We start from the raw sequence: 27,047 nt of genomic DNA on the forward strand, positions 1-27,047 counted from the left end.
TTCTTTTATACTTCATTATTTTTATATGTTCTGTAGCCAGAGGGTTTAAGTATCATCTATGTCCACCACATTACTGTAAACCAAAAGTCTGAACTGCTTCATTCTCAAGAAGAAAATTAAGCCATGTCCTTCTACATCCCCTTTATGAAAGTATAATTTCATCATAAGGGAAAGTTGCCTTTAGTATTTGTTGGATGATTAGAGAAAAAAGCACAACATAGATGAATTTAGGTGACATTAATAGAAACAATTTTTATTAATAATTGGTTCTGATAAATCTATTCAATGGAAGTAGTTTACAGCTTTCCAAAAGCTAATTCTTGTCCTAAGCAATAATATTTTAAAGCACTTAGACAATTGAATAGTTAGCTCATGTAAGAGAAAATAGTTTAATATTATATTACATCCTGTTAGAGTATAACATTCAACTGTTTAAAGCCAAAGAGAGACAATTGGGTGAAGTATACTCCAGAGCCTCTTCATCCAGAGCCCCACAGCATAGCTCTGATACAGCATGGTTTAAAACTGAGTTTTCAGAACCATAGTTCCTTATTAGACTTATAGTATTTACAGTTTTCATTATGACAAGTTTTTATTTGAGGGAGCAAATAAAGGTGTTGCTTTTTTAGTAAACTCCATTAACAATTGTTTTAATGTTTTTTTGTGTTGAGCGGGTTACAATGGATATTACTAATTCGAATAAAAGTTTTAGATATATTCTTCTTTCATACGAACCAGTTAGCTTTTTTCTAAAGTTGTCTCTTCTATGTCTAGGGATGAAGCCCAGTATCCGGGCTAGCTTTCTTGTGTGTACGATACAGCTACAAAGGAAACAGAAATAGTTGAATGGCCCACTTAAACCCATTACCATTGCTGGAAATCCATATTCTTCACCTTGAGATGAAGACATGAGACATAAAAGCTAACACTGTTTTTAGGCTATTCATTGACATAGTTCAAGTTATGAGGCCTAAAATTAGATCTGATTATTTAAAATGTAACATGATAGTTTCCTCATATTTTGTTTAAAAAATTTAAAAGTCTTAACTAATACTTAAAAGGTGTGTTAATTTTGCTGCTTAAGTACTAAAAAATTACTGTTGCTTCCCATTTTGAATTTTAGCTCATTTGCACTAAATAGAATTAATGTATGTATAAAGGTTATCTGTTTTTACCTTAAATCACTCCTTAACATTTGCTTCTTTAAGTGAAACTGTAAGTGATTTCAATCACTCTTGCTTTTTTGTCAGGAATATCTGTTATTATCCTGTACGCATTTGTATTTGGATTCCTTGATCCTAATTTTTAGCATTCCATCTTCCATACTGGGTTTTTGTATTTTGTTTGTTTTGTTTTAGGCTGTTTGTTTACCTAGAATGTTTCTCAAAATGCAGCCTATTTTTCAGGTTTTTTCAGGTATTGCCTCAACTACAATGCCTTTTGTGATTCTCTGCAACCTAATATGGTCAGTCTGCAGCAAGCTTCATGTCGCTTAGAATCTCTCTTTTAGCAGTTAATATACTCTGTCTCAAAATATACTTATACTCATCCTTTGTCTTACACAATTCATTTGATCACTTTTAAGACTTTGTTTTACATTTGGTAGAAATTTTTCCTTTCTTATTAATTTTGTAGAGTTGTAGAAAGTAGAAAAAAAAAACAGGTAAGAGCATTTAATATTTTGATTTTAGGACCACTTAACCCAAATAAAAAATTGCATTATATTGTGGAACTAACATTTCTCAAATTTATATTTGTATTTATATTTGTTTCCTCTAGGTGGCAACCTCTCACAGTTAATCGAAAGTAATTTGGCTGTTGAATATAAAGAGTAGAAGCAGAATATAAGATTGAGTGGATCTTTCAAAATGTTCTGGAGTTAGATTTTAGATTATTTCAAAGATCTGAGACTTCTTAGGCTGAAATAAAATAATGTTAAAGAAATAAAAGTTTCCATAGAATACTGATACGTTTCATTATGGGTAGCATTATTATTACAGTAATGGTAACATTGAAGCCCTTCAGAAATTAACTTGTTTTGTATATCTTTGTCTTTGTTCATGTTGATTTTTCATCTCTGCGTCCTTTATAAATAAGTAACATAGACCCAGAAATTGGCAGGGCCACCAGCATTTTTTTTTTTAAAGATTAGCACCTGAGCTAACAACTGTTGCCAATCTTCTTCTTTTTTTTTTTTTCCTGCTTTATCTCCCCAAATCTCCCCAGTACATAGTTGTATATCTTAGTTGCAGGTCCTTCTAGTTGTGGCATTTGGGATGCTACCTCAACGTGGCCTGACAAGCAGTGCCATGTCCCTGCCCAGGATCTGAACCGGCGAAACCCTGGGCTGCTGCAGTGGAGGACGCAAACTTAACCACTCGGCTATGGGGCCAGCCCTTTCTTTTTTAATTCTACCCAGCATTTTGCTGTTTGTTTTTGTTCTCTTGCTCTTGTTTAGAGTTGGATTGCTTAAGTTTTTATTAGCATTGAGAAGATATCACCCACAGTGCTGATAGTGTCATGGGATGCTGATGGGAAATCTAGAGGAAAAAATACGTTATATCTATTCCTAGTACCAGAATCTTCAGCCTTAAGGGAAGTGTTTCCTTACTATTATTATTAAAGGACTTGAAGATTCCCGTCATATGTATTCCCAAGCTGTAACATAAACGACCATGTAGCCAATTAAACAACTGTATTTTGCAAAATATAGTAGTTTTAAAATTTTCTATAATTCTTCAGTAACTGAATAATAATTATTTTACTTACTAACCATTGCAATGCTTCAGTTTTACCAGCTTTGCTGTCATTTCATCTATTTACGATTAACTTCAATTTGTATCTATAAATATTTGAGTAATACTGGATTAAAATCAGATTTCTTATAGAAGATTTAAATGCCATTGCTTTTTTATACCTTCTAAGCCTTAGTAATAGCAACCTAAAAGGAGTATTATTGGTAGATTTAATGCCTTGTATTTTCTTTGTATATTTAGGTTATAGTGATGGGGGCTACTAATCGTCCTCAGGATCTTGACTCAGCTATAATGAGAAGAATGCCTACGAGATTTCATATCAACCAGCCTGTAGGTGTTTTTGAATGTTATTATAAAGTTAAATATTCACTTTTTTACAAGTCTTTACCTATGATTTTAAGAAGAGAATGATTTTTTTAACAGAACTTAATTATGACAAGTAGAGAAGGAATGGAGCAAGAATCTCCATGATTGTTTCTTTATCCTTTCCACTCTCTTCCTCACTTTTTTAATTTCTTTTTTTTCTAAGATCAATGCTGTTTGCTTCTCTTCAAAGTATATGATTACCTCGTTTGCCTAGCCACTTTAGTGCTTTTCTTTAGAATGTAGCAAGTTATCTATGGAAGCCACATAAGAAAATCTAAATTATAGCTCTGGTTTAGCATAGGACAAAATTAAGGAGATTGAGGTTAAAGAATTGTTGTGTTCAAAAGGCCTGACAGGAAGAACAACTGGGATTTATTTGATTAATTATTGATGGTTGTAATCAGTGTTTTCCTCTGACAGAATTAATGGTTAACCAGTAGCTAAAAGATTACACTTTAAGAACTCGAATGAGAGAGTGATATTAAACAAGTACTATTTTTTTCCTAAGTCTTTTTTATTACTTAAGAAAAATCCTCAAGTAGATGATTATAACTTATTAGTACTCTATAACTTTTGCACAAAACCCTTAAATCTTGAATTTTGTCTGCCTTTAGATTGGAGAAGAAAGGGAAATAAAACATGGTTGGTAGTAGAAGGTATGCTCCATACAATCAGCATGTTACATGTATAGCCACGTAGAGGAACTTTTAGTGTCATGCCTTTTAAATTTTGAAATAAAAATATGATCATGCCATTTATAATCTCTGGCTAAAAATCATTTGTCCCATTTTATATTCTACAATTTATCAGATTAGTTTGTGGCAGTAAACCTGGTTTTCTAAAATTGATGAGTGTGGCCTCTATAAAATTACTCTGATCACCTGTTTGCTACAGCTACAACATCTGGTTCATCTGAGGGGATGGATGCACATGCTTAACCACTCTCTTAGAAAATTTACCTGATAAATCAATGGGGAGATTTTTTAACTTGATGTAAGAGTGTGTAAAATTTATTTAGTATGACTAATATTTAGTAAGCATTAATATGTGTCAGACACACGCTAGGCTCTGGTGAATGGGATGTGGCCCCTGTCCTCAAAGAATTATGTTGCTGGGAGGCCAGACACATAAATAATGTAAAATGTACTTTACAAGGGCATTTTTAAAGAATTGTGAGAACCTGAGGTGATAATGAAAACTAATAGTTCTATCTGAGGAGGTAGTGAAATTTATAGAATCCAGGTAGGCCTTGAAGGATGGTGGGAATCTGATAGTCAAATGAGATAAGGAAGAGTTTTCCTGCCAGAATGAACAAAGATGTGGAAGCACACATTTATTTGTGATTTCTGGGGGTAGTTCAGTTAGGGCATCTGGAAAATAGATGGAGACGAGGCGTGGAAGGTGGACTGCTGCCAGGTTTAGATGAACTTTGTATGCTTTGCATAAGAATTGCCGTTTTGTTAGCAAGACATCTGAACATTTGTTTTTAAAATTAATTTACCTCAGTGGTTCTGAAGGTGGAGATTACCTTGATAGAATCTCTGCCTGTAGTCCAATAGGAAACAGATTTTTGATGTACAGTGGAATAGAACATAGGATACAACAGCATGGAAAGTAGCCTTTACTAAAGTTGTGAGTTTAATATGTTAATTGTGTGAGTTATCAAAATGGGTTGTAACAGATTTTATCAAATTTGTTATAAATTTGTATACTGTTAATGTGAAACTGAGATTTTTATCCCCTTTTCATTCTGTTTTGAGCAAATATAAATACACACGCACACACACTGGGCTATTATTTTTCTTGTTGCATAACTATGACATCAAAGTCTATGATTAACCTTACCTTAAAATGTCTCTCCAAGTTAGATGTTTATTACCAAAAAGTAGTTATTGGTGATCACATAACATACCAAATTAACTTTCATACGTAACACACTTGAATTACAGAAACAGCGGGGTTTGGTTTTGTTTTTCAGGTCCTTTGATTTGTAACCAGATCTGTTTTTTGAATAGTTGTGGGAAAAGAGATGCGTTCAGCCACAATAATTTTTAAAAGCATTTATATTTACTGTATATGTAAGGGATTCTATACAAGTTTCTATTCTCTGGTGTAATAATAAGGCATCACTGGGGGGAAGACCATACAAGCATATAAACAATATATTATCAGGGCTAAATTAAAGTTCACTAATGTAAATTAGTGAACATGGAAGTTACATGTTGAAATGGAGGAACTGAAGGGGTATCGTGGCCATCTCTTCCACTTACTGGTAAAATTTTATGGCAGTGGTGAGTTTTTAGAAGTTTCCTAAATGAAGAAAAGGAGATTTGCAGAGCTGCAGATGAAAGACCCTGGTAGTCACAGGTGTTCATTTACTCACTCAAGAAACATTTAAGGGCGTGTTATTTCCCAGACATTCCGCTAGGCACTGGGGATTCAGAATAAGATCGTTCAGTAGGACAGCCACAAATGATTACTGTAGAGTCTAGAATCTAGACCATACTTTAGCCAATAGTTTCCATGACGTCTGTCAGAGTTTCATTTCCTGTAGGTATTGTCAGGTAGCTAAGAGGAAAGGAAGAAATATTAGGAAAACTAGTTGAACTTGTTTTTTAAAAAATGCTAACTGGAAATTATCCTTTTTTAGGCTCTAAAACAAAGAGAAGCAATCCTGAAACTCATCTTGAAAAATGAAAATGTAAGTAGAAAAATGCAGTTTTTCCCTATCCTATAAATGTGATGTTTATGTTCATAAAATCATTTTAGAGAGACATGAAAAAGGAACCTGAGAATAATGTAGCTTTGAATCTGACGTAAATTATTGTAACACTCTTGGCTGCTCATGTAGCTCAATAACTGTGGTGTATTTGAACTAATTAAAGATAATCTGCTTTTTAAAAAGCCGTGTGTTTTATATCATCACAGTAAAATCTTCTTTAATATTTTTCAGACTGTTTTCCAGTTATGTAAGATATGCTTATTTTTGTACGGAGGTTGTGGGGGTTTTTTGGGTTTTATTTTTTTATTTTGTTTTAAGATTGGCACCTGGGCTAACGACTGTTGCCAATCTTCTTTTCTGCTTTTTCTTCCCAAGTCCCCCCAAAACATAGTTGTTTATTTTAGTTGTGGCTCCTTCTAGTTGTGGCATGTGGGACGTCGCCTCTGCATGGCCTGATGAGCAGTGCCATGTCCTCGCCCAGGATCTGAACCAGCAAAACCCTGGGCTACCCCAGTGGAGCACGTGAACTTAACCACTCAGCCACGGGACGGACCCTGGTTTTTATTTAATTGCACTATTTTTTGAAGTTGGAATTTAGATTTTAAAAAGTATGGCAATCAAAATCTTAAATAGCTTTTGTGTTTAAGTTTTTAAAAATATGTAATATAGTCATTTCAAAAATTTAAAAATATATATTAAATAGTATGCAGGAAAGAGTCTCATTCCTTCCCCTATATTTCTTCTGTGTCCTTTCGGATGGTGTTATGCCAATACAAGCAAATTAAAATAAACTGTTATTCATCTCCCCTTTTCTACATAAATCATATTAAACTGTGTACGGTGTTGGTGCATTGCTGTTTTCACTTATCTTTGAGATCTTTCCATATTAGCTTATAGTTTCCTTATTCTCTTCTCTCTCCTTTTTTTTTTTTTTTTTACAAGGCATAAGATTCCTTTGTGTGGATATACCCTAATTTATTTAATCAGTCCCATATTGAAGGACATCTGGGTTGATTCCAGTCTTTCACTATTATAAAATGCTGCAGTGAATAACCTTGTACATATGTCATTTCACACTTGTGCAGGAATATTAGTAGGGTGAATTTTGCAGAAGAGGGATTGCTAGATATTTATAATTTTGGTAGCTATTGCCAAATTGTGTCAGTTTACTCTTATACCAGCAGTATTAGTGTGCCTCTTTCCCTATAGCCTTGTCAACATGATGGGTAGAAAGTGGTATCTCATTGTAGTTTTAATTTGCATTCTTTAGGGATGAAGTGATCATTGTATGCTTAAGAACTTGAATTTTTTTCTGTGAAGTAACTGTTCGTAATCTTTGCCCATTTTTCTAATGCAATGTTCTTTTTCTTACACATTTTTAGGAACTCTGATGTATTAGGGAGATTTGCCCTTTGTCTATATGATTTGAAAATATTTTTCCGAGTTTGGCTTTTGATTTTACGAGGGTGTTTTTTTTTTCTTTATAGCTTCTGGGTTTTGAATCTAAGTTTAACAAGGCTTTTCCACTTCCACATTTATAAAGGAATTTTGCAACTCTTGGCTGTTCTTTTTCCCAAAACTCTATAACCAAGTATATTTTAATAACATGGTATTCATCACTTTCCTAAACTTCATACCTAAACTCACTATTTGAGCTTGCTCTCCAGACTGAGAAACCAAATGGATTCCCATGGTGAGGGATACTTGTAATTCAATGATTTTGCTCCTCCTCTGCATCACCATCAATCCCATGGCTAATTCTGCTCCATCCATACTCTATCTGCTTCACCACCTCCCGTGTTTTCCTATCATATCTCATCTGTAAATATTTTAGTTTTATCTCTAAAAGACAGAATTCTTTTCTTTTTTTAACCTAACCTCATTACCATTATTATACCTAACAAAAAATTGACAATATTTCATTATTATCATTGAATTTCTAGTCTGTTCAAATTTCCAGTTGACTCCTAAATGTCTTTTTTTAACCAAGTATTTGACTTGAGATCCATATAAAGTTCATAATTTGCAATTATTTGATAGTTTTTAAATCTCTTTTAATCTACAAGCTATAGATTCTTCCTTTATCTCTCTCTCTTCCTTCCTCCCACTCCCTTTCAATTTATTTGTTGAAAAAACCAGATTGAGTTTGTCCAGATTTTTCTATAGTCTGAATTTTGCTCATTGCACTTAAATTGTTCCTCTAAAATTGGTGGTTGGATCAAGAGATTGGATGAGATTCAAATTCACGTTGTCAGGGAGGGGAAACAGGACTACTACTTAAGTAAAATTATATTCTTCCATTAGGAGATACATACTATCTGGATGTCCTTTATGGTTTTATGTTATACATTTAAATCTTTGCTATATTTGGTATATATCCAGATACTCGTGTGAAATTAAATGAAACTTTGCTTTTGATTTTCCAGATGGATACCTAGTTTTCCCAATACCAATTGTTGAATAGTCGTTTTTCTCATTAGTGATGCCACCTTTATTGTATACTCAATTCTCATATGTACGGGCTGTTTCTGGACTTTGAATTCAGATGATTGGTCTTTTATGTCTTTATGCACCAGTACCACACTATTTTGATTATTGAGGCTTTATAAGTTTTAATAGCAAGTAGGGCTAGGCACTCCTTGTTGTCCCCAACACAAAGTTTCTTGGTGATTTTTGCTCATTTTTCTGTATGAATTTTAGAATTAACTTGTTTTATTCAAGAAAAAACAAACACTAGTGTTTTTGGTGGATCATAATTCAGGAGAATTAAGATCTTTTTGATGTTGAATCTTTCTACCCAAAAGCATTTATGTCTTTCTGGTTGTTCAGGTCTTCTCTTGTATCTTTCAGTAGTGTTCTGTTCATGTATTTCTTTAAAAAATATCAATATAACATATATGCTATTTTGCAGAAGTTTAAAGAACCTGGCAAATTACAGAGATTGATCATTGGCTACTAACCATTTTGGGGATCATAGAGCCCTTTAATAAAGAGATAAAAGCTGTGTAGTCCTTCCTCTAAAAACTGTATGTATACATGAAATGTTTTGTATAATTTCAGAGAAATTCCTAAAACCCTCCATGTAGTCTAGGCAAGGAACTCCTGTCTTAGATGAGTGAGAAATCAACAAATTATTTTTGGCCTTTTAATTGAATATTTGTTAACTGCTTTCAAAAAGATATGATTTATAGTACTGTTTACATAAAACACACTTAAAAAACATTGTTATATTTTCTAACACAAAAAACTCCACCTTTAATTGGTAAACCTTTAACAAAGATAGGCATTAGTGTACAGTTCAGAGAAGAAAACAAAGTGGATAAAATAATGTCACAAGTTCTTTTGAATTAGGGTGGCTATGATGAGGCTGGGAATTATTAGAAGGTAGTTGATGACGGTTTTGCAGAGACAAGTTAACTAGTACATTTATTTAATTAAAAAACTTTTAATGAAGGATGGTATTACATGACTGGAAGTTAACATTTTTGAACCACACATATGTGGTCTAATGAAGATCTAGATGATTTACATACAGATGATGAATATAAATGATGAGATTTAAGCTCTGTCTCATAGTAGCCTGTGTAAAGTATGGCTATCTTAAGTTTTCACATTTAAACTTAAGAAACTACTCATTATGTCTAGTTTAAACTTTGGTGTCAGTATTCTGCTTTTTTAAACAGTAGTATTTTTGGAAATTCTTTGAGAATTACATTTGTCATGGGTACAGGGAATTTTTAGCATTCTGTTTCTTGTTCATGAAAGCACAAAGGATTAGTCTCTAATCAGTTTTATGATGCAAAATATGAATGCTCTCTGGGTAATTGCTGACATGGGAACGGCTGATTTCCCACTATTTGTATTTGTACGCGCAAGACATATTGTTACTTCAATAGAATCTGAAAGAAATTAATGTAATTTGGTTAAAAGATGCCTTGAGTCAGTAGCACCACACATTAATTTAATGAATTGAGCACCGTCATGCTTATATATTGCTGATCAGAATTAGGGTTTTTGATGCAAATAGACTACCAGGCTTTTATATTTTATGAGTCTTTCTTCTCTGAAGAAAAGAATAAAGCTTTTGAAATGATACTGTTTTCCAGTCTTTCACAATTCTTTATTGATAGGTCCTTTACGCAGCTCGCTCATAGAAGACAGTATAGGGGTTTTGGCTTAAAGTTTCAAGTATAAAAAGAATTAGAACTAAAAAAATTTATACCTCATACAAGCATTATGTTTGACACTACAGTAAGGAAATAGGATTTTTTCCCTATACAAACTAACTTCAGTTTATGGATTTTCTGTAACATAGCAGGAATGGTTAATAAGTATGGCCTTTGGAGACAGACCTGAGGGTTCCACATTCTGGCTTGACCATTCCCTGCTGTATGACCTTGGGCGAATATTGTTTAGCATCTGTATTCCTCTTTTTTCTCACTTGGAAATTGGAGATAATGTCAACAATCTCATAGAATCATTTTGAGAATGTAAATTAAGTGATACATGAAAATACTTATAGTACCGTGCAAGTACAGAGTGTACATAAAATAACTGCACACAAGTAAATGTTCTTCTTTCAACAAGCTATTTTGTGTCTCTTAATTTAGTGCAGTATTGCTCCCAATACTCAAAACCTTTTTTAAGTTGCAAGTTGCCTAATGAAAATAATTCTCATTACTTCATGGTTTATCTAATAGCTATTATCGTATAAAAAGGGCTACTTTTAGAGTACTTGCTATGTCCCAAGCATTGTGGTGAGATATACATTATTTTATTTAATCATCAGTTCATCTAAAGAGTACATGTTAGTATGCTTTTACAGTTGAGGAAACTGAAGCCCGGAGAAGTTATGTACTAAGTTGTCCGAGCTCACATAGCAAAGTAGTGATGGAGCCTTTCTCTTAACCATTATGGTGTGCAAATATTATGGTGTGAGGTAATCTTGCTCCCCTAGTGACTGGAATCTTCTCCTTTTTCTCCTTTTCTCATACTTGTTTTATTCATCTTTGGAATTTTATCACCTGTCATGCACAAGATTTGTGAGTGGTTAGAACATGGTGTAGCCCAACAAAGGAGTGGTCACAGGATAGGGTGGAGGTGTTGGTTATTTTAGGGAGGAGAAGTGATTTTTAAATCTCCAAGTAGAATTTGGAAGGTCTTTTTAAGTAACTTTTTAAATTTATGAAATATTTGAAACATATACACAAATAACCTTATATCCACCACCCAGATTTAAGAGATGATCTTAATATATTTGTCTTCGTATCTCCCCCCTGGTTACCATCATTGGTAGCCTGCTGTCCTGAAGTTGGTAGTGTGATCAGTTCCATGAATACATGTGGATAGAAACATAATACACGTGTAGGTGTAGGTTATTTTTACTCTTTCATTATTACAAACAGTAGGAAAATTGGATCCTTGTATGTGTTTGATTTTTTATGTACATGTGTAAGAAGAGTTTCTCAGACACAAAAAATAAAGTACAAAGGAAAGAAAAGTCTGACTATAATCAGCCTTAAGGCTTCTAGAAGTATGGCAAGATAACATGAACAAAGTGAAAGAACAAGCCACTGGGAAAACATTTGCAACCCTGTAACCAACAAAGGACTAATATTCAAATTATACAAAATTCCTATAAGCAGTTAGTTAAGTTTTATGTGTGTACATTATTAATTAGATCATAGGTGCTAACTTTAACTAACCGTAGGAACTTATTTTCTGATGTATCAGTATATGAGACATAAGTTTAAAATCTCCCAGGGGCCAGCCCCGTGGCCGAGTGGTTAAGTTTGCATGCTCCACTTCAGTGGCATAGGGTTTCGCTGGTTCAGATCCTGGGCGCAGACATGGCACTGCTCATCAGGCCACAGTGAGGCAGCGTGAGGCACATAGCAGAATCAGAGGCACTCACAACTAGAATCTACAACTATGTACTTGGGGGACTTTGGGGAGAAGAATAAAAAGGCAAAAAAGAAAAAGAAAAGATTGGCAACAGTTGTTAGCTCAGGTGCCAATCTTTAAAAAAAGTAAGTAAATAAAATCTCCCAGTATTGTGGACTTCTCCATTTCTCTATGAATTTATGTTAATTTTTTCTGTTATATTTTGAGGCCGTGTTATTAGGGATATGCCAGTGCAGAATTGTTCAGTTTTTCTGATGAATTATTTTTTATCATTATGTAATGATTTCTATTCCAAGTTATGCATTTCAACTAAAAATCTGTTGATCTGATGTAAATAGAAGCTACATTCACTTTCTTTTGGTTAATATTTGCCTTGTGTACCTTTTTCAATCTTTTACTTGCAACTTTTGGGGTTTTTCCTTTCAAATGTCGCACCCAGCCTGTTTTATTTTCCCTTTCAACAGAGTGTGACTATTATAAATTTCAAATAACTACGTTTTGGTTTTTTATACAGTCTAATCTTGTCTTTCACCGGCCTAGTCTTTACATGGTTTTTCTACCCCAAATTAAATGATTATTTTACTGCTTACATATTAAAGCTTATTTCAGTTTATTTATTTGTTTATAATTGCTGCTTGTTCCACACCTACTTTATGGGTTCACTTCTCTTTTTATCGAAGAATATGATTTTTCTTTATTGAACTCCCATATTTAGGAATGAGAACACTATCATGTGAGGTCCCAGTTTCAAAGCTGACAGTAGACCCCATGTCTTCTCACCTCCCAGTTTTGTGTCCTTGTGCAGAGTTGCTGTTCTTACTTAAACACTGGGTTTCCACACTTCCACAAAAACAAATGGGAATTTAGTAACTAATAAAGTTGGTATTTTAAATCAATGGCATAAGGTAAATGTTAAAACAAGTGCTTAGCTATATGGGGGAAAAATACAGCTGGACCTCTACTGCATTGTATTCAAATCCTGGCTCTGGCAGTGGTGTGACCTTGGACAATTTATTTAACCTTTCCAGGTCTCACTATTATCTGAAAATGAAAATGAGAATACTTACCTGACAAGATTAAATGAGAATAATACATGTAAGGTGCTTAGCACAGTGAATGACATAAAGGAATCATTTAATAGATGGTAATTATTATAAGTACCTTTTTTTCTTACTCATTTTCTCTTAATCTACAGTAAGTTTAGTATGATGATATTATCCCAAGTTTGTTATGTGCCCAGGACAATCACTTAATTGGCTTGACTGTTATGCTTAGGTTGGGGAGCAAGACTATAGGTGCTGAATTAGTGTTGAGATGGTAAAATGTCAAAACTTTACAGCTAACTGAATGTTAGAATATTTCAGTGGAATATGTTTTCTGTTACAGATTTGGGACTTAATGATGTAGGCTATGTGCCAAGTACATTGAGCATATTGTAGAAAAGAGGACCTTCCTAAGAGGTACTGAAGTGAATCTAGCAGTGTTTAAATGCCTCTTCTTCCTCTTCACTCCATGAGATATGTAGTGAAACTTATTTAACTCTTTTGGTCATAACGACAATTAATGAAAATTAGATTTCAAATTTTAAGCTTTATGGCTAAAAAAAAAAACCCTCCCAGAAACTGAAAATACTTTTTAGTGATTCTCCACCCCTGCTAGTTCAATATGCTTAATGTTCTTTAATTCTAAAAAGAGTGTTTGGGGGCTGGCCCCGTGGCCGAGTGGTTAAGTTTGCGCGCTCCACTGCAGGTGGCCCAGTGTTTCGTTGGTTAGAATCCTGGGCGCGGACATGGCACTGCTCATCAAACCACGCTGAGGCAGCGTCCCACATGCCACAACTAGAGGACCCACAACGAAGAGTATACAACTGTGTACCGGGGGACTTTGGGGAGAAAAAGGAAAAAATAAAATCTTTTAAAAAGAGTGTTTGGATATACCATTTGCAGTATATTTTATTTTATTTTATTTTTTAAATTAACGTTGAACAGTAGTACTTTTTTTTTTTTTTTTTTTAAGATTGGCCCTGAGCTAACATCTGTTGCCAGTCTTTTTTTCTTTTTCTTCTTTCCCCAATAGCCCCCCAGAACATAGTTGTATATTCTAGTTGTAGTTCCTTCTACTTGCGTCACCTCAGCATGGCTTGATGAGCGGTGCTAGGTCCTTGCCCAGGATCCAAACCGGCAAAACTCTGGGCCACTGAAGCGGAGCACACGAACTTAACCACTTGGCCATGGGGCCTGCCCCTGCAGTATATTTTGTATTTGTTTTTTAAGCCTGTTTTCTATGTGTTTAAGGTGGATAGGCATGTGGACCTGCTAGAAGTTGCCCAGGAAACTGATGGGTTTTCAGGAAGTGACCTAAAAGAGATGTGTCGAGATGCTGCCCTCCTCTGTGTCAGGGAATATGTTAATTCTACATCAGAAGAAAGGTATGTGTATTTAGAGTTGATCTCTAATGTTAGTCAAACCCTTTTAGAGCTTTTAGGTTAGTTTCTTTTATTTTGCTTTACAATACCAGTTTTGCTTATGGAATGAAAGTTAAATTGGAATTAACACCCTGCCCCTCAACTTTATTTATTGCGTTTTTTCTAAAAGGAAGTTCTGAAAATGAATTAGGGTTAGGGGACTGTGGGGAGGGTCTGGAATGAAGAGGAAGAAATAAAAGCTGAATTTCTACTAGAAGTCCATGAGCTGGATCACAGAAACTGGCAGAAACGTAGGCTTGCCCATCTCTGCTAGGAAAACGGTTCTCGAGTACCCTAGGATTGCTTTTGTATATTAAATTCTTAAGTTTCATTTCTTATGGAAATGAGTACCTGGTCTTCCAGAAATTTCACACGTAAATGGGAGGACGTTGCTGGGGACTAAATTTCAATTTGTTAACAGTAATGTATTTACTAAACAAAGAAACCATTTGTCACTGCAAAAAAAGTTCACGTAAAACCAGTTTCAAAGTACCGTGAGCTTTCAAAACCAATTTTGGACCACCCTTATTCCAGCAAAGATACTAGTGAACTGGAGTAACTCAGCTCTGAGGAACCATGTCCCTTAAGGAAGTTTCCCAAAAGGCCACTTGCCCTGAACCCATGTACTACTGCATTTCTAAACCCCTGTTCAAAATACCGACCTGCCAATGAAGAATTTCTGACACAGCAAACCAGTGTAGTTTTGACGGCTTCTGTTGAATGAGTTTTCCACCTCTTGTCCCTTTGTTTCTAAGTCTCCCTTTCTCATCCCCCTGAGGCTTTCACTCCAAGTGACCTGGGTTTGCTTGTTTTATTCATATGTTTAGTTACAGTGCATCGCCATAGCAAGCTTCCCCAAAAGTTTCCTTTGGTATAGGAAGGTTTGCATGAAAGCTACCCTGTTAATTAGTAGCCATGTATGCACTAGTTCAGGACCTGTCTTGAGTGCTCCTTGGGCCTCTTCATGGAGAGGGTCACTCGATTTATTTGTTGCCAGATTGATCCAGCTACTCTAGCACTAAAGTTGGGAATACTTTTGATCTCTGTAGCCAAGAATCTGCCCTCCAAAGGTTTTTATTCTTTATGTAAGATTCAGAGGAGGGAAAAAACAACCTATGAATAAATTTTTCTTAAATAAATTACCTTAATAATGAAAGTACTGTTTTCTGCTGTCCCCAAAGTCCAGAAAATGTTGTATTTCAGTATGAAAGATTTGACTAATAGACTTAGGTTATCATAACTTTTTCCCTGAATGTTTTCTCCTGTTTGTAAATTGCAAGGGAGGTATACTCTATTTTGTTTTTCTCATTATTGGCTTGGGGAGGACTTAGCTTAGTTGTGTTTTAATACTAGCAAAGGATTTTATTTGCAGTTCATCAGAAGCTAAACATGTACATGAACGTATACCTAGGAATGCTGCTTTTTAATTCCAGTTTTCATGGAAATAACTTTAGAGTCTTTGACTTGAATTATATTCCCATTTAGGTAAACTGACACTCCTTTATATAACATTTTCACCTTATGATAATCTTTACTTATATTCTTATGTGATGTATTTGATTTTAGTTGCCATAGGTATAATGTTGATAGCCAGCCATTTTAGCTTCATACCTCTTAGTAGTCAGAGCTTTTTAAAAAGCTCTTAAGATTTGTATATGCATAGATCATTCCTGAAAGTCTTCACATGAGGCTCTTAATTCTGGTTGTCTTTGGGGTCTTGGATGGGAAAGAGATTTTTAATCTTAGTAAAATATTTTAGGGATGTGTATTCTAAAGCTATTTGAATATTTGGTGGTTTTGTTTGCATTTTAGCCATGATGAAGATGAAATTCGGCCTGTGCAACAACAAGATCTGCATCGGGCAATAGAAAAGATGAAGAAATCAAAGGATGCAGCATTTCAGAATGTGTTAACACATGTTTGTTTGGATTAAGAGTACAGATGGTTTGTACAGTTCAATGTGACCTAGTTTGGTGTGCTCTCTTACCGTTATTGGAAATAGAATGGAAGGAGGAGCGTTCTGTAAACAGTGAGAGTTAAATGTTTATGACACTGGTTTTATACTCTGAATTCTAAGTTATTAAGACATAGTTGTTATATAAACGGTATTACTACTTGTCAGAAATCATGAGGAGGAACAATTTAATCCAGCTTGAATGTGGGTGCTTGTGTTTGACCTCTTTAGCCATATGTTGCAGCCTTATAGCATCTAAGCTGGTCTGAAAGTAACAAATGATTCATTGAGTCATTAGTGAGAAATAGGGATGTGGTTAAGTGCTGGTTTCGTGAGTGTGTGCGTGTGTGTGTGTGTGTGTGTATTAAATGTATATATTCACACATTTTATATTGACATTCTGTAGATACGTTTGAATACAGCAACTTTTTTTTACCCCAACTACTGAATCCAAAAGTACCACATAGTATATAGCAAAACTGAGATTTAAGGTTGTGTCTAAAAGGTACAGTGATTCAGCCATTTCCAGTTGTTGCTTGTTTCACTTTTTTTTAAGTTGAGCGTTTCTCTGCAGTTGAATAGTTGGACAGGCACATCTGAATATTTAGATGTGGCTCAATTATTACAGTTGTCAGGATAATCAAATAAAAATACTTGTTCACTGATCAGCATTGAATGGTTGTCAGGCAGTTGTGTGATCAACAGTGATTTCACCTCTTTATGCAAACACACTGAGTAGAGACATTTGTTAAATTGATATATGTAAAGGTGGATTGAAAGCCTTTCAAAAGAATGGCTTTGAAAAACCTCAGTGCCATTCAATACATGTGTGTGACTTTCCTTTCTTCATTTAATGTAACATAGTTCTGTTGTAACTGTGGTTTTTTAAATGTTATTTTAAAGTTGTATGTTCTTTAATTATGGTCAAATATAATTTCATCATCAAAAATGAAATGATAGTTTAAAACAAGTAGCTATTACTAAATGTGCTAAAAATACTCATTTTATAATTTTAATTTTTACAGTTTTCTTAGCATATTATAAATTACGCCCTAGTTAGTGCAAATGTACACATCAAAATTCCCATATTGTAATTGTAGTCATTTGATGCTATGTGCAGTGCATATGAAACATTTTTTTGTTCAAAATTTCACTAACCAGAATTCTGTTAGAAGCACTTAAACACACAGCATGAGGAAAATGGCGCAATATGATCTTCAGGTGCCTTCTGAATAATCAGAAAGATTAAATTATGCTTCATATTGTTTAATTGTATTTCTTTGAAAACAGTCTTTATTCATGAGTTATTGGATTAATTTCTTTGATAATAAGTCTTTCACTAGAACCTGTTGGATAGTTTATTCAGTTGTGCTTTGAGTGGGGTAGAGGTTGCAGGAGAACACTTTGGATAACAAAAAGCAAGTTTTGAAAAATTGTGAAGATCGAAATATTGAATGCAAAACATGAGATAACCAAAAATAAAAAATTTCGTCTCCATTTTTAATAACTATATTATACTATTATTTTATAAATATGTAATAAAAAGGTCCCTCTTTATTGATTTTTCTCTACTTACTCCTTGGTCTTTTCAGTTATGTAAAGTTTTCTGGGGTTGTTTTGGTTTCTAAAACTTAGACTCTTTTTATCTTGCCATGCTGCTTTCACTCTTGCATACATTCTAGTATCTAATCATTATTTTGTTTTAGTATGAATTTTAGTAATCCTTTAATTTTAAGCTGAGGATTTATTGGTCAAAAATAAGGGGTGATATATTCCTCCTTATGTCCTTTCTTGTTATCTTCTCTTAAATTCAGAATATCTTACAGTAGAAGTTATTAAATTTATCATGATTTTAATCATCAATGAAGTTAGAGAAATACACTAATCCCAGCAATCATGACTCATCTAGGCATCTTAATGCCTTAAAGTAATTGAGGAAACTATTATATGATTTTAAAGAGCATTTAGTGTTAGATAATCTATTCTTCTGTTCCATGCATTTGACATATGTTGGATTCTAGGTTCTAAGGTATTTCACTGTGGGTAAGTTAAGAGTACTGGATCTAGAGTTAGACTGCCTGAGTTTAAATCCCGGCTCTCCATTAATTAACCATGTGTCCTTGGACTAGTTACTTAACTTCTTTAAGCCTCAGTTTCTCATTTATAAAATGGAGCGACAGTGGCACCCACCTTAGAGGGTTGTGTAATGAAATGATGCATGTAAGACACTCAGCACAGTGCCTGGCACAATTACTGCTCAAATATTAGCTACCATGTTATTTTATTACTTTTTCACACTGATGTACGTAGCTGTTGACCAGGCTCAATTTTAGAGAATTCTCTATACTCAAAGCATTTCCATGATCCCTAGGCCTGTACTCTAGGGATTGTGATTGAAATGATGACCTGTGTGATGTTTCTCTAAAAGCCTCATCATTGGGCAACTTCTGATAAGTTGATGTGTTTCAAACTATACCAGGCCCTTTTTAAAATAGAACTTAGTTGGGGCCGGTCCTGTGGTGTAGCGGTTAAGTTCGCACGTTCCGCTTCTCGGCGGGCCGGGGTTTGCCAGTTCGGATCCTGGGTGCGGACGTGGCACCGCTTGGTAAAAGCCATGCTGAGGCAGGCATCCCACGTATAAAGTAGAGGAAGATGGGCATGGATGTTAGCTCAGGGCCAGGCTTCCATAGCAAAAAGAGGAGGATTGGCAGCAGTTAGCTCAGGGCTAATCTTCCTCAAATAAATAAATAGATAAATAGAACTTAGTAGCTCAATATTTGAATCGATTCAGTATCTCTTTTACGATTTCTCTCCTTTCTATCTCATTCAAACCCCAACCTGTAGGGTGACCCAGAACTCACCATCTTATCAAAACTGGGTTGGGATAATCTAAATATTCTATATGGACCATAATAACCTAACGGTTAGTAGCTATAACTTACAGAGTCAGTGTTAGATGAGGCTGTCTCAAGCTTTGAGTACCTGTGTAAAAATGGCAGCATCCCTCCTTGGTAGGAATTTTTTATTTACTAGAATTGTGCTGTTTGTGGACAAATGTTACAACTTTCTTCTGGATAAAGAAAATAAATTGGATGATGTATATTTTTATAATTCTCTTTTTAGCTTCTCATAAAGTCAGTGTCAGAATATTGAATAGAATTCTGATATGCTGAGCATATATCCTGCATGACTAAAACCGCAGCACCGATTGGAAGCCTCAACTAAAGTCAGAATCATTCCATTTAGAGGTGACAGAAATCTTTAGAGAGCCTTCATTATTAGATTTATTGTAGATTTAGTCATCAAAGATGGAGTTCCCTAATCATCTCACAAGTTAAAGCTTTCTTTACAAGTATAGGTGAAAATTCTGTCCAAGTCATCATGTTCATGAAATTGCATTGAGGAGAAGACGTATAGCATAGATGCCAGATACAAATGAAATCAAACTTAAAAAACCAGTTAGTAATGTGAATAACAACAAAACATCCTCAGTAACACTGGTTAATACTAACAGTGCATAAGGGTCTTATTACTAAAACACTGAACTGGAAGTACATTTTTGTGATTGTCTAATATTTGCAGTTATCAATCAACTTAAAAACACTTTTAGATGTAAGCTTTTATGCTTTGAAATATAGTGCCAGTGAATGTTAATGCTGGTATGGAATGCGTCAAGAATACAGGTTTGATTCATGACAGCTCGGTTTTAAAACAAGAGCCAAACATTGAAATAATTACTGACATGAAAAACTTGGGACTGAGAACAGAACACAATGGTATATGCCCCACTGTTCTGAAGATGCATAGCTTCCAGAACTTCTAAGAATGGCAGAGATACTCAAATAGGGGATGGTACTGCATCCAGTAAAGTCCTCTGCAGACATGTCTGAGGGAGGTGAGCAGTATCTACTGGGCCGTAGTCATAGTCTTAGAAAGAGTGCCAGTTAGGGTTCTATTGCATGCAACCCACTCTAGCCGACCTAAGCAATAATATAGAAGTTACTTGAAGTGTATGGGGAGCTCATGAGATCAAAGGGAAGCCATAGAACTGGCCTTAAAGGATAGAAACTCAAAGCTCTAGAAGGTTTTTTAGTAGGAATTGCTTAAGAATCTTGCTTTTATTCCTCCAGTGGATTAAACAAACTCCAACTGTTTATCTTTAAATTGCCACATTCAGGATTCAAAGTCCTGGAAATCAGCGTGCAAACCCAGGTCAGAAATCAGCCCTGGCAGTCCGCAGCTTTGAAAGAATGGCCCTCCAGGAACTCCTTTGGTTTAAATGGTCTGAGAGCAAGTATCTGGATTTACTGACTCGTCAAGACTAAATGCAAAAGGAGAGCGGTATTTCATCCACAGGAACTTGAGTTTGTGAGGAAGGTGTCTGGACAAACAATGACAACCAGCTGGTCACATGAAGCCATAATGCTAAATGAAGGCAGTGTTATAACTCAAGTGGGCACGCTACAAGTATGAGCAACATACAGTACAGTTTGTGTGCAAGGCCTTCAGGGACTGCTTGGTCCAATCCCATAAGCTCTACTTCACTTGATGATGGAGTGCTTCCAGGCATGCCCAACTCTTTAGCGAGGTGACCACTTTTTAATTTGTAATTTGTTTTGTTCCAGATAATGGGTATGAAAAAACAGTGGAGACTGAAGTGTAACATTGATTTTTGTTTTATTTTCTGGGAGTGCAAGCCCTTTCCTCTTACAGGCAGTTAGGACCAAGGGTGATCATTCCCATTCCTCCTAGAGTTTAGTTAGGTTGGGTCTGGCCTGTAGCTTTTTTTTTTTTGGTGAGGAAGATTGGCCCCGAGCTAACATCTGTTGTCAGTTACCAATCTTCCTCTTTTTGCTTGAGGAAGATTGTCACTGAGCTAACATCTGTGCCAATCTTCCTCTATTTTGTACGTGGGATGTCGCCACAGCATGGCTTGATGAGCAGTGTGCAGGTCCACTCCCACGATCTGAATCCATGAACCCCAGGCTGCCAAAGCTGAGCACGCAAAGCCAACCACCATGCCACCAGCCAGGCCCCATGGCCTGTTGCTTTAATAAGATTGTGTTGACGGGGCTTAGCCCAGCCCCTGCTCTCCTGTGCAGCAGCCTTTTGATCTCAGCAGTATTTGACCTGGGAGGAGTTTGGGTTGCAGGTCAGATGTTTGTGATTCCTTGTATTCAGTTCTGACAGAGTTCTGGCCTCCAGTCACTGAGAGAATGCACAGGACTCCCAGCTCCTCTTCTGCCACTTTCTCTGCAGAATGCAGGGAAAGGGGATGGTCTAGTCTAGCAGTTTGTTTTTGAATATGTTTCCAGGTTGCAGTCACCGTTGTCTGAGGGTTGACTGAATTCTCATCCCTGCAAAGTCTCTCCATCTAAGGCAGGCCTGCCTGCTCTTCCATACCCTACATCCAGAATCAGGAGTCTGCCCCTGGAATAAACAAGTCCCAAGGCTCTGTGCTCACCTCTGAAGGGCTTATTTCTCCCCAGAAGTCAGTTCATGAAGAATTTTTTGCATCCACCATTCTTTGCCAGCCTCGTAGAAAGGTATTATTTTTTATTTTGTCTCGGTTTCTCGTTACTGTGGGAGTGAAGGTCTTTCACATCCTTGTACATTCTAGCAGAAGAAATTGTGCAGAGGCTTATTACAAGTCATTTTCAACTTTATAGGTTTCAATCCCACGTGTGGAACTTTTATAATATATATAATATAATATGTATATATGAAGCAAAGTTGCCTTAGGCAAATCTCTTTACTTCTGTTGGCATCTGTTCCCTTATCTGTAAATAGGAATCTTAACATGTATGTTCTGGGATTGTTCTAAGAAGCCTGTGAAAATGCTTTGGAAGTTGGGAAGTGAAATGGCTGTAGGTTATGTCCTTAGGCAAATCTCACATTTATGGGCCTCCGTTTCCTTATCTGTACAATAATGGAGATGCTGAAATAGATGCATTTTAAGTTCCCATCCCAGTTTTCACTAAACAGCACACTGTGGCAACAGTGGCCAAACTGACAGACATAGGGCCCTTCGCAATACTGACCTGATCATCAGGAATTCTAAACTGGGTGGCTTTCTTAGCGTCTGATTTGTGTCAGCCTTGGTAAATGGATTTGTTTTAATAGGCACAAATTCTGAGACATGCTGTGAGGTAGACAAGTCACAGACACTTCCATGTACCTGGTGTTTCTGTTTATTAAACTTACTTCCTTCACTCTGTTGGAGCTGTAAGCTTTTTCTTTGGTGGTTTACCTTGAATATCCAAAGACCTGGTACTTTATATAATTCTTTTTATGATCGGAGAATAGGATGGGGTAATACAACCTCTTTAGTGGTTGATGGAATTCATTTCTTCCATAACTAGGTTCTCCTTAGCAGATATATTTATAGGGGCAATCTTAACTAGTTTAAAATACCAGATCAGTATTGGAGTTCTTTACGTGAAAGCAGTCCATTATTATGAGAACCTGTGCTCAACTGAACTGTACCTCTGAGCTATTTATGGAAAGCAGGCTTATGCAATAAACATAAATCAAGATTTTTCTTTACCTGGAAGTTTGTGTAATATATTACACTTTATAAGAAATTTCACTTACATGATTTTAGTAAAATAGGTGCAGAGCAAGTTTAAGCTTCTGAAACAAACCAACTATATTTAGGAACTTTACCAAATGAAGTGTGTATTAGTGATGCCAGCAATTACAAACATATATTATGACATTAAAAGAGCTGTGCCCATCAGTTGTTGCTTATTTATTTGAAGGTGATAAAACTGTATTACTTTTTAAAACATTCTATAATTTAGATTTCTTACTCCTTTAGACAGGTGTTCCCTCCAATAAATCCAAATCAGAAGGTCTGTGAAAAGGGTAATAGGCTTGGGGGCTGGGGGGAAGCACCTCGATTACAAAAGATAAGCCATTGAAAACCTACCAGGGCTCACCTCTGAAAGGCTTCTTTCTGAGTTCAAGACTTCCTTGCACCCACCATTCTTTGCTAGCCCTATGGAAAAGTCTTATTTTTATTTTGTCTAGGTTTTTCTGTATCCAACTAAAATGTCCAAACTCTAGCCAGTGCCCCATTTGTTTTTAGTAATAATTTCAACAAAACTATAAGCAAAACAATTAGGCAGCCCTTTGGAGTGTATATTAGTGAATTGCTTGTATATCACATTTGATGAATGTGTATGATGAGTGGCCCAATAATAGTTAAAATTGACCAAAGAATTAAATGCATCCTGGGGGACGACAAAAATAAGTGGTTACTCTTTCGATAGCTATAGTCGATTCTTGATAATTTATGCAAGGGGATATTAGGGGATATGCCTGAATAATAGAAACCTGTATCATTCAACTTCATAGGCAAAAGCTGCACTATTGTTCCATCAATGCTTTAGACATGAGAACAGTTGATTGATCTGGTGCCCATCTAATTTCTGATAACCAATCGGGAAAGTCTATTGAAGATCAGTGCTAGACCTAAAAAGTCAGGTAATAGGAAGATGAGGAAAAAGCAAAAACCAACTTGCTGTTCTCAAGTAACCAAGATATGTTTCTTCTTGCAGGGAATAGGGGTTGGAAAGAAATCTTGTGGCTGACATAAGTGTTGATATATTTGTAAGTCTGCCGTTATCTGACCCAATGATTTACATATGCCTTTCCAGGATTCTCTCACACTGCCCCGTACAGTTTGGCATGCTCCCTCAGCACCACTTACGTCTTCATAGGACTTACACATTTCCTGCCCTTTTTTTGTCCTGCTAATTGTCACTAGGAGCCAGCAAGCCTCTGGGGAGAAAGAGGGAGGGGCAACAAGTGGTGGCTGTGAGTTGGCTATTATACAAGTTTTATTTGAAGTGAGGACCAATAGAAAAACTTCCATGAAGCCTTTAGGACAAAAAGGAGGCAGGCACTCACGGAGGAAAAAACCCAAAACTGCAGGCCTGCCTGAAAGCATGGGTGGAAACAGGTTAGATCCTTTCTGCATAGAAAAGTAGCAACTGCAGAGATTAGCGGAGGTACAGAAGTTGCTGTGGGGCAAAAAACACAACTGCTCCCAACGCTGCTGGTGCAACTCCTTGGGGGCACTGAGAAAAGGGGAACAAGTTAGAAAAAAGAAAAAACGACAGGTCAGATCCTCATGTAGTGAAATCCTGGGGTGAGGTCCTTGAGGACCCCCAGCAACTCTGAAAATATCACTGTAGTGCTTGGCTGAGGCCACGTGTCACACCTACAGCACAGTTTGAAAAATGACACAAACAAGGGCAACAGCCTCTTAATTACGGTCAAAGAAAGCTACTGCTGTTTCTTTCCAATTATACAAAGTCACAAAGCCCTCAACATTCATGTGGTCAACCCACACTCAGTGTGACAGGCAGAAACGACTCAGCCTTTGTTTTGAGAAATTTATTAAAATAAGAACAAGCATCGGTTGTACATAGAGATGATCATTTGTCATTAAGTGTGGTCCTAGAGCAGAACAGTTTTAAATATATTAAAAAATCACTAAATATATTGGTTAAGGCACTACATCTCATGTTTTCAATAAATACGCTGTTTTAAAAAAAGGCAGTAATGAGTACCTCTGATCAAATGAATACAGGCACTAAGCTATTAAAGACAGTTAGACTTTGCTGTGGCCATTGTATGTAATTTATTCTCAAAAGAACTTTCATTGGCTAAATTAGCGTTTTTTTAAAAAAACTGAGAATAAGAAAAAAATCACAGTTTTCTCTTTCCAGTTTGTCTCTTCCAGAGAGATCTATGTACAAAAGGTACTGTTTCTTCATATATTCCTTAGCAACAAGGAATTATGCATGAAGTACAAAAGATTGCCTCCCAGGAAGTAAAGTCATCAGAGGTTGGATGTTTCGGAACAGCATGAGTCTTTGGAACAATATTTTTTTCAACTGCAGTAAAATCAGCTGGGTTTAGAAAACTCGGGACCTTTCAGCATCCACTTACTGCTTTGTAAGTTCCATCTGTTCAAGGAGATTTGTTCAGCAGTTGAGGGGAATCAGACCCAGCTCCTGTATTGTACAGTGTAGACGGGGCACTGGACAGGGAGTCAAGTGGCCTGGATGCTCTTGTAGTGCCACCTGTACTTCCTAATAATGCCAGTTTTGTATTTTGTTATAGTGCTCAGCAGCTCACGAAGCACGTGCTTGTGCATCGTCTTAGTTTGGTCACCTGTAAGATGAAAGGGTTGGATTCCATGTTTTCTGCAGTCTTTTCCAGTTCCAGCAGCTCGCTAGTCTGCTAATGTGAATTGTTTTTGGTTACAGCAGACACTGCTGCAGTCAACAGGCACAGCCTCTCCATGGGACCCAATGACCACAGCAAAGAGGAGAAAAATCAACTTTCCACAACATTGCCAGATTGTCTAGCCCTGGGTGCAAATCTTTTCATCAAAACACTCTATGCTATTTAATTAAAAGTTGCCAATTAACTGGAGTTATCTTATTCACAGAAGGGCATTGACTTCTTTTCTTATCAGACAATATAACTTTCACGGCAGAACTAGGTTGCATAGATCTGAGATTAAATTCACATTTTCACACATTTGGTTTCTCCAGTCAAGTCATACTTCAGCACAAAAGAGATTGGCAGTAAGGCTGTATACAGGCATGGGGTGAAATGTTAGCAAGATTCTTGACGTGTGGGTCACACCTCATTTAGGGTGAGAAATTTTTTTTTTTTTTTTTGGTCAGATGTATAGAAAAGGCTCCTCATCTGACTTACTTTATTACTGGTGTACAACATTGGGTGAGTGCTGGTGGGCAAGCTTTTAGCTGGAAAATATGCTTTACTTTTTGGCAAGTAAACTAGACACAAGGTCAAAGCTTTAAGAAATCTGGGACCTTCCTGCTCAGATGCAGTAGAGAATGCAACTAATTTCATCCTGAAATGATGATAATATTGCTTTTATCTGCTAAGATTTGGTCTTCAGTTTGATTTTATATATACATATATATATATATATATATATATATATATATATATATTTTGAAGTTGACTTTAAATTGTAAACACAATTTTTCCCTCATTATAAAACACTAAAATCAGTCATTGAGAAGCAATTGGATACAAAGCATCTAATCACGAAAATAGAGAAAGGAATCAAAGAGCACTTCAGAAAGAAACTCTGGAGCCGAAGGGCATTTAGTTGTCCTTCTCCAGGGACCTGTAATAATCTGTCAGGACCTTCCAGGCTTTGGGGGCCATGAAGCCATCAGGGGGATTTTCTCCTTCCCGGGCCAGCTTCCTCATACGAGTTCCTGAGATGAAGTCAAACTCGTTGTGCCTGTCACAGGGTAGCAACAAAGAACTCAGTGCAGGTAAATAACATCTACCCCAAAGATTTCTGGAATGCATTTATGGATTCTTAGAGCACATTTTTTCTTTCTGTAAAATGTAGCATCTTCTAGAATTGGGCAGTTTGCTAACTCTTCAGTAAAGGAACTTCCAGAAGAAAAGGGAAATAACGGCAGCTATCCATTCAATATTTACCATGTACCTACTCTGTTCATGGGAAGTGTCTTTCATTGCTCTGCCTACTTCTGTGAGCTCCTACCATGGTGAATGTGCCATAAAGACTCATCGAAATCTTTTCCTGCATTGACTTCCTTTCACTAAATGTGCCAGGCACTCAGTGCACGCTCAAGCAATGTAGGTTGAAAGAGAAATATTTATGGACCATCTACTATATGCAAGGGGCTGTGCTACAACTTTAGGGACACAAAACATGTAAGACCAGGTCTTGGCCTTCAAGGGACTCTCATTCCAATTAGGAGTATGTGGAGATGCACTGGAGAATTTTCCAAAGAGCCAAAATTTTGCCTTATTATTCCAGTTGTATAGATGTTGATTAAAGAATTTTCTTCT

General features: G+C 36.1%; 2 protein-coding genes across 3 annotated transcripts in view; one reads left to right on the forward strand and one right to left on the reverse strand.

Moving 5' to 3' along the window:
* Window positions 1–17,727, forward strand: part of ATAD1 (ATPase family AAA domain containing 1) — a 52,728-nt gene extending 35,001 nt beyond the window's left edge. The window contains exons 7-10 of the mRNA XM_001503193.6: window positions 2,997–3,086; window positions 5,773–5,823; window positions 14,043–14,176; window positions 16,025–17,727. Coding sequence (XP_001503243.3) covers window positions 2,997–3,086; window positions 5,773–5,823; window positions 14,043–14,176; window positions 16,025–16,145 — 396 coding nt within the window. The 3' untranslated portion in view covers window positions 16,146–17,727. The remainder of the gene's footprint in view (window positions 1–2,996; window positions 3,087–5,772; window positions 5,824–14,042; window positions 14,177–16,024) is intronic.
* Window positions 17,728–24,554: 6,827 nt separating this feature from the next.
* Window positions 24,555–27,047, reverse strand: part of PAPSS2 (3'-phosphoadenosine 5'-phosphosulfate synthase 2) — a 78,746-nt gene continuing 76,253 nt past the window's right edge. For both annotated transcript variants that reach the window (XM_005602385.4, XM_005602384.4), the window contains one exon: window positions 24,555–26,466. In XM_005602385.4, coding sequence (XP_005602442.1) covers window positions 26,325–26,466 — 142 coding nt within the window. In that variant the 3' untranslated portion in view covers window positions 24,555–26,324. The remainder of the gene's footprint in view (window positions 26,467–27,047) is intronic.

Source organism: Equus caballus, chromosome 1 (assembly GCF_041296265.1).
Source record: "Equus caballus isolate H_3958 breed thoroughbred chromosome 1, TB-T2T, whole genome shotgun sequence".
Lineage (NCBI taxonomy): Eukaryota > Metazoa > Chordata > Mammalia > Perissodactyla > Equidae > Equus > Equus caballus.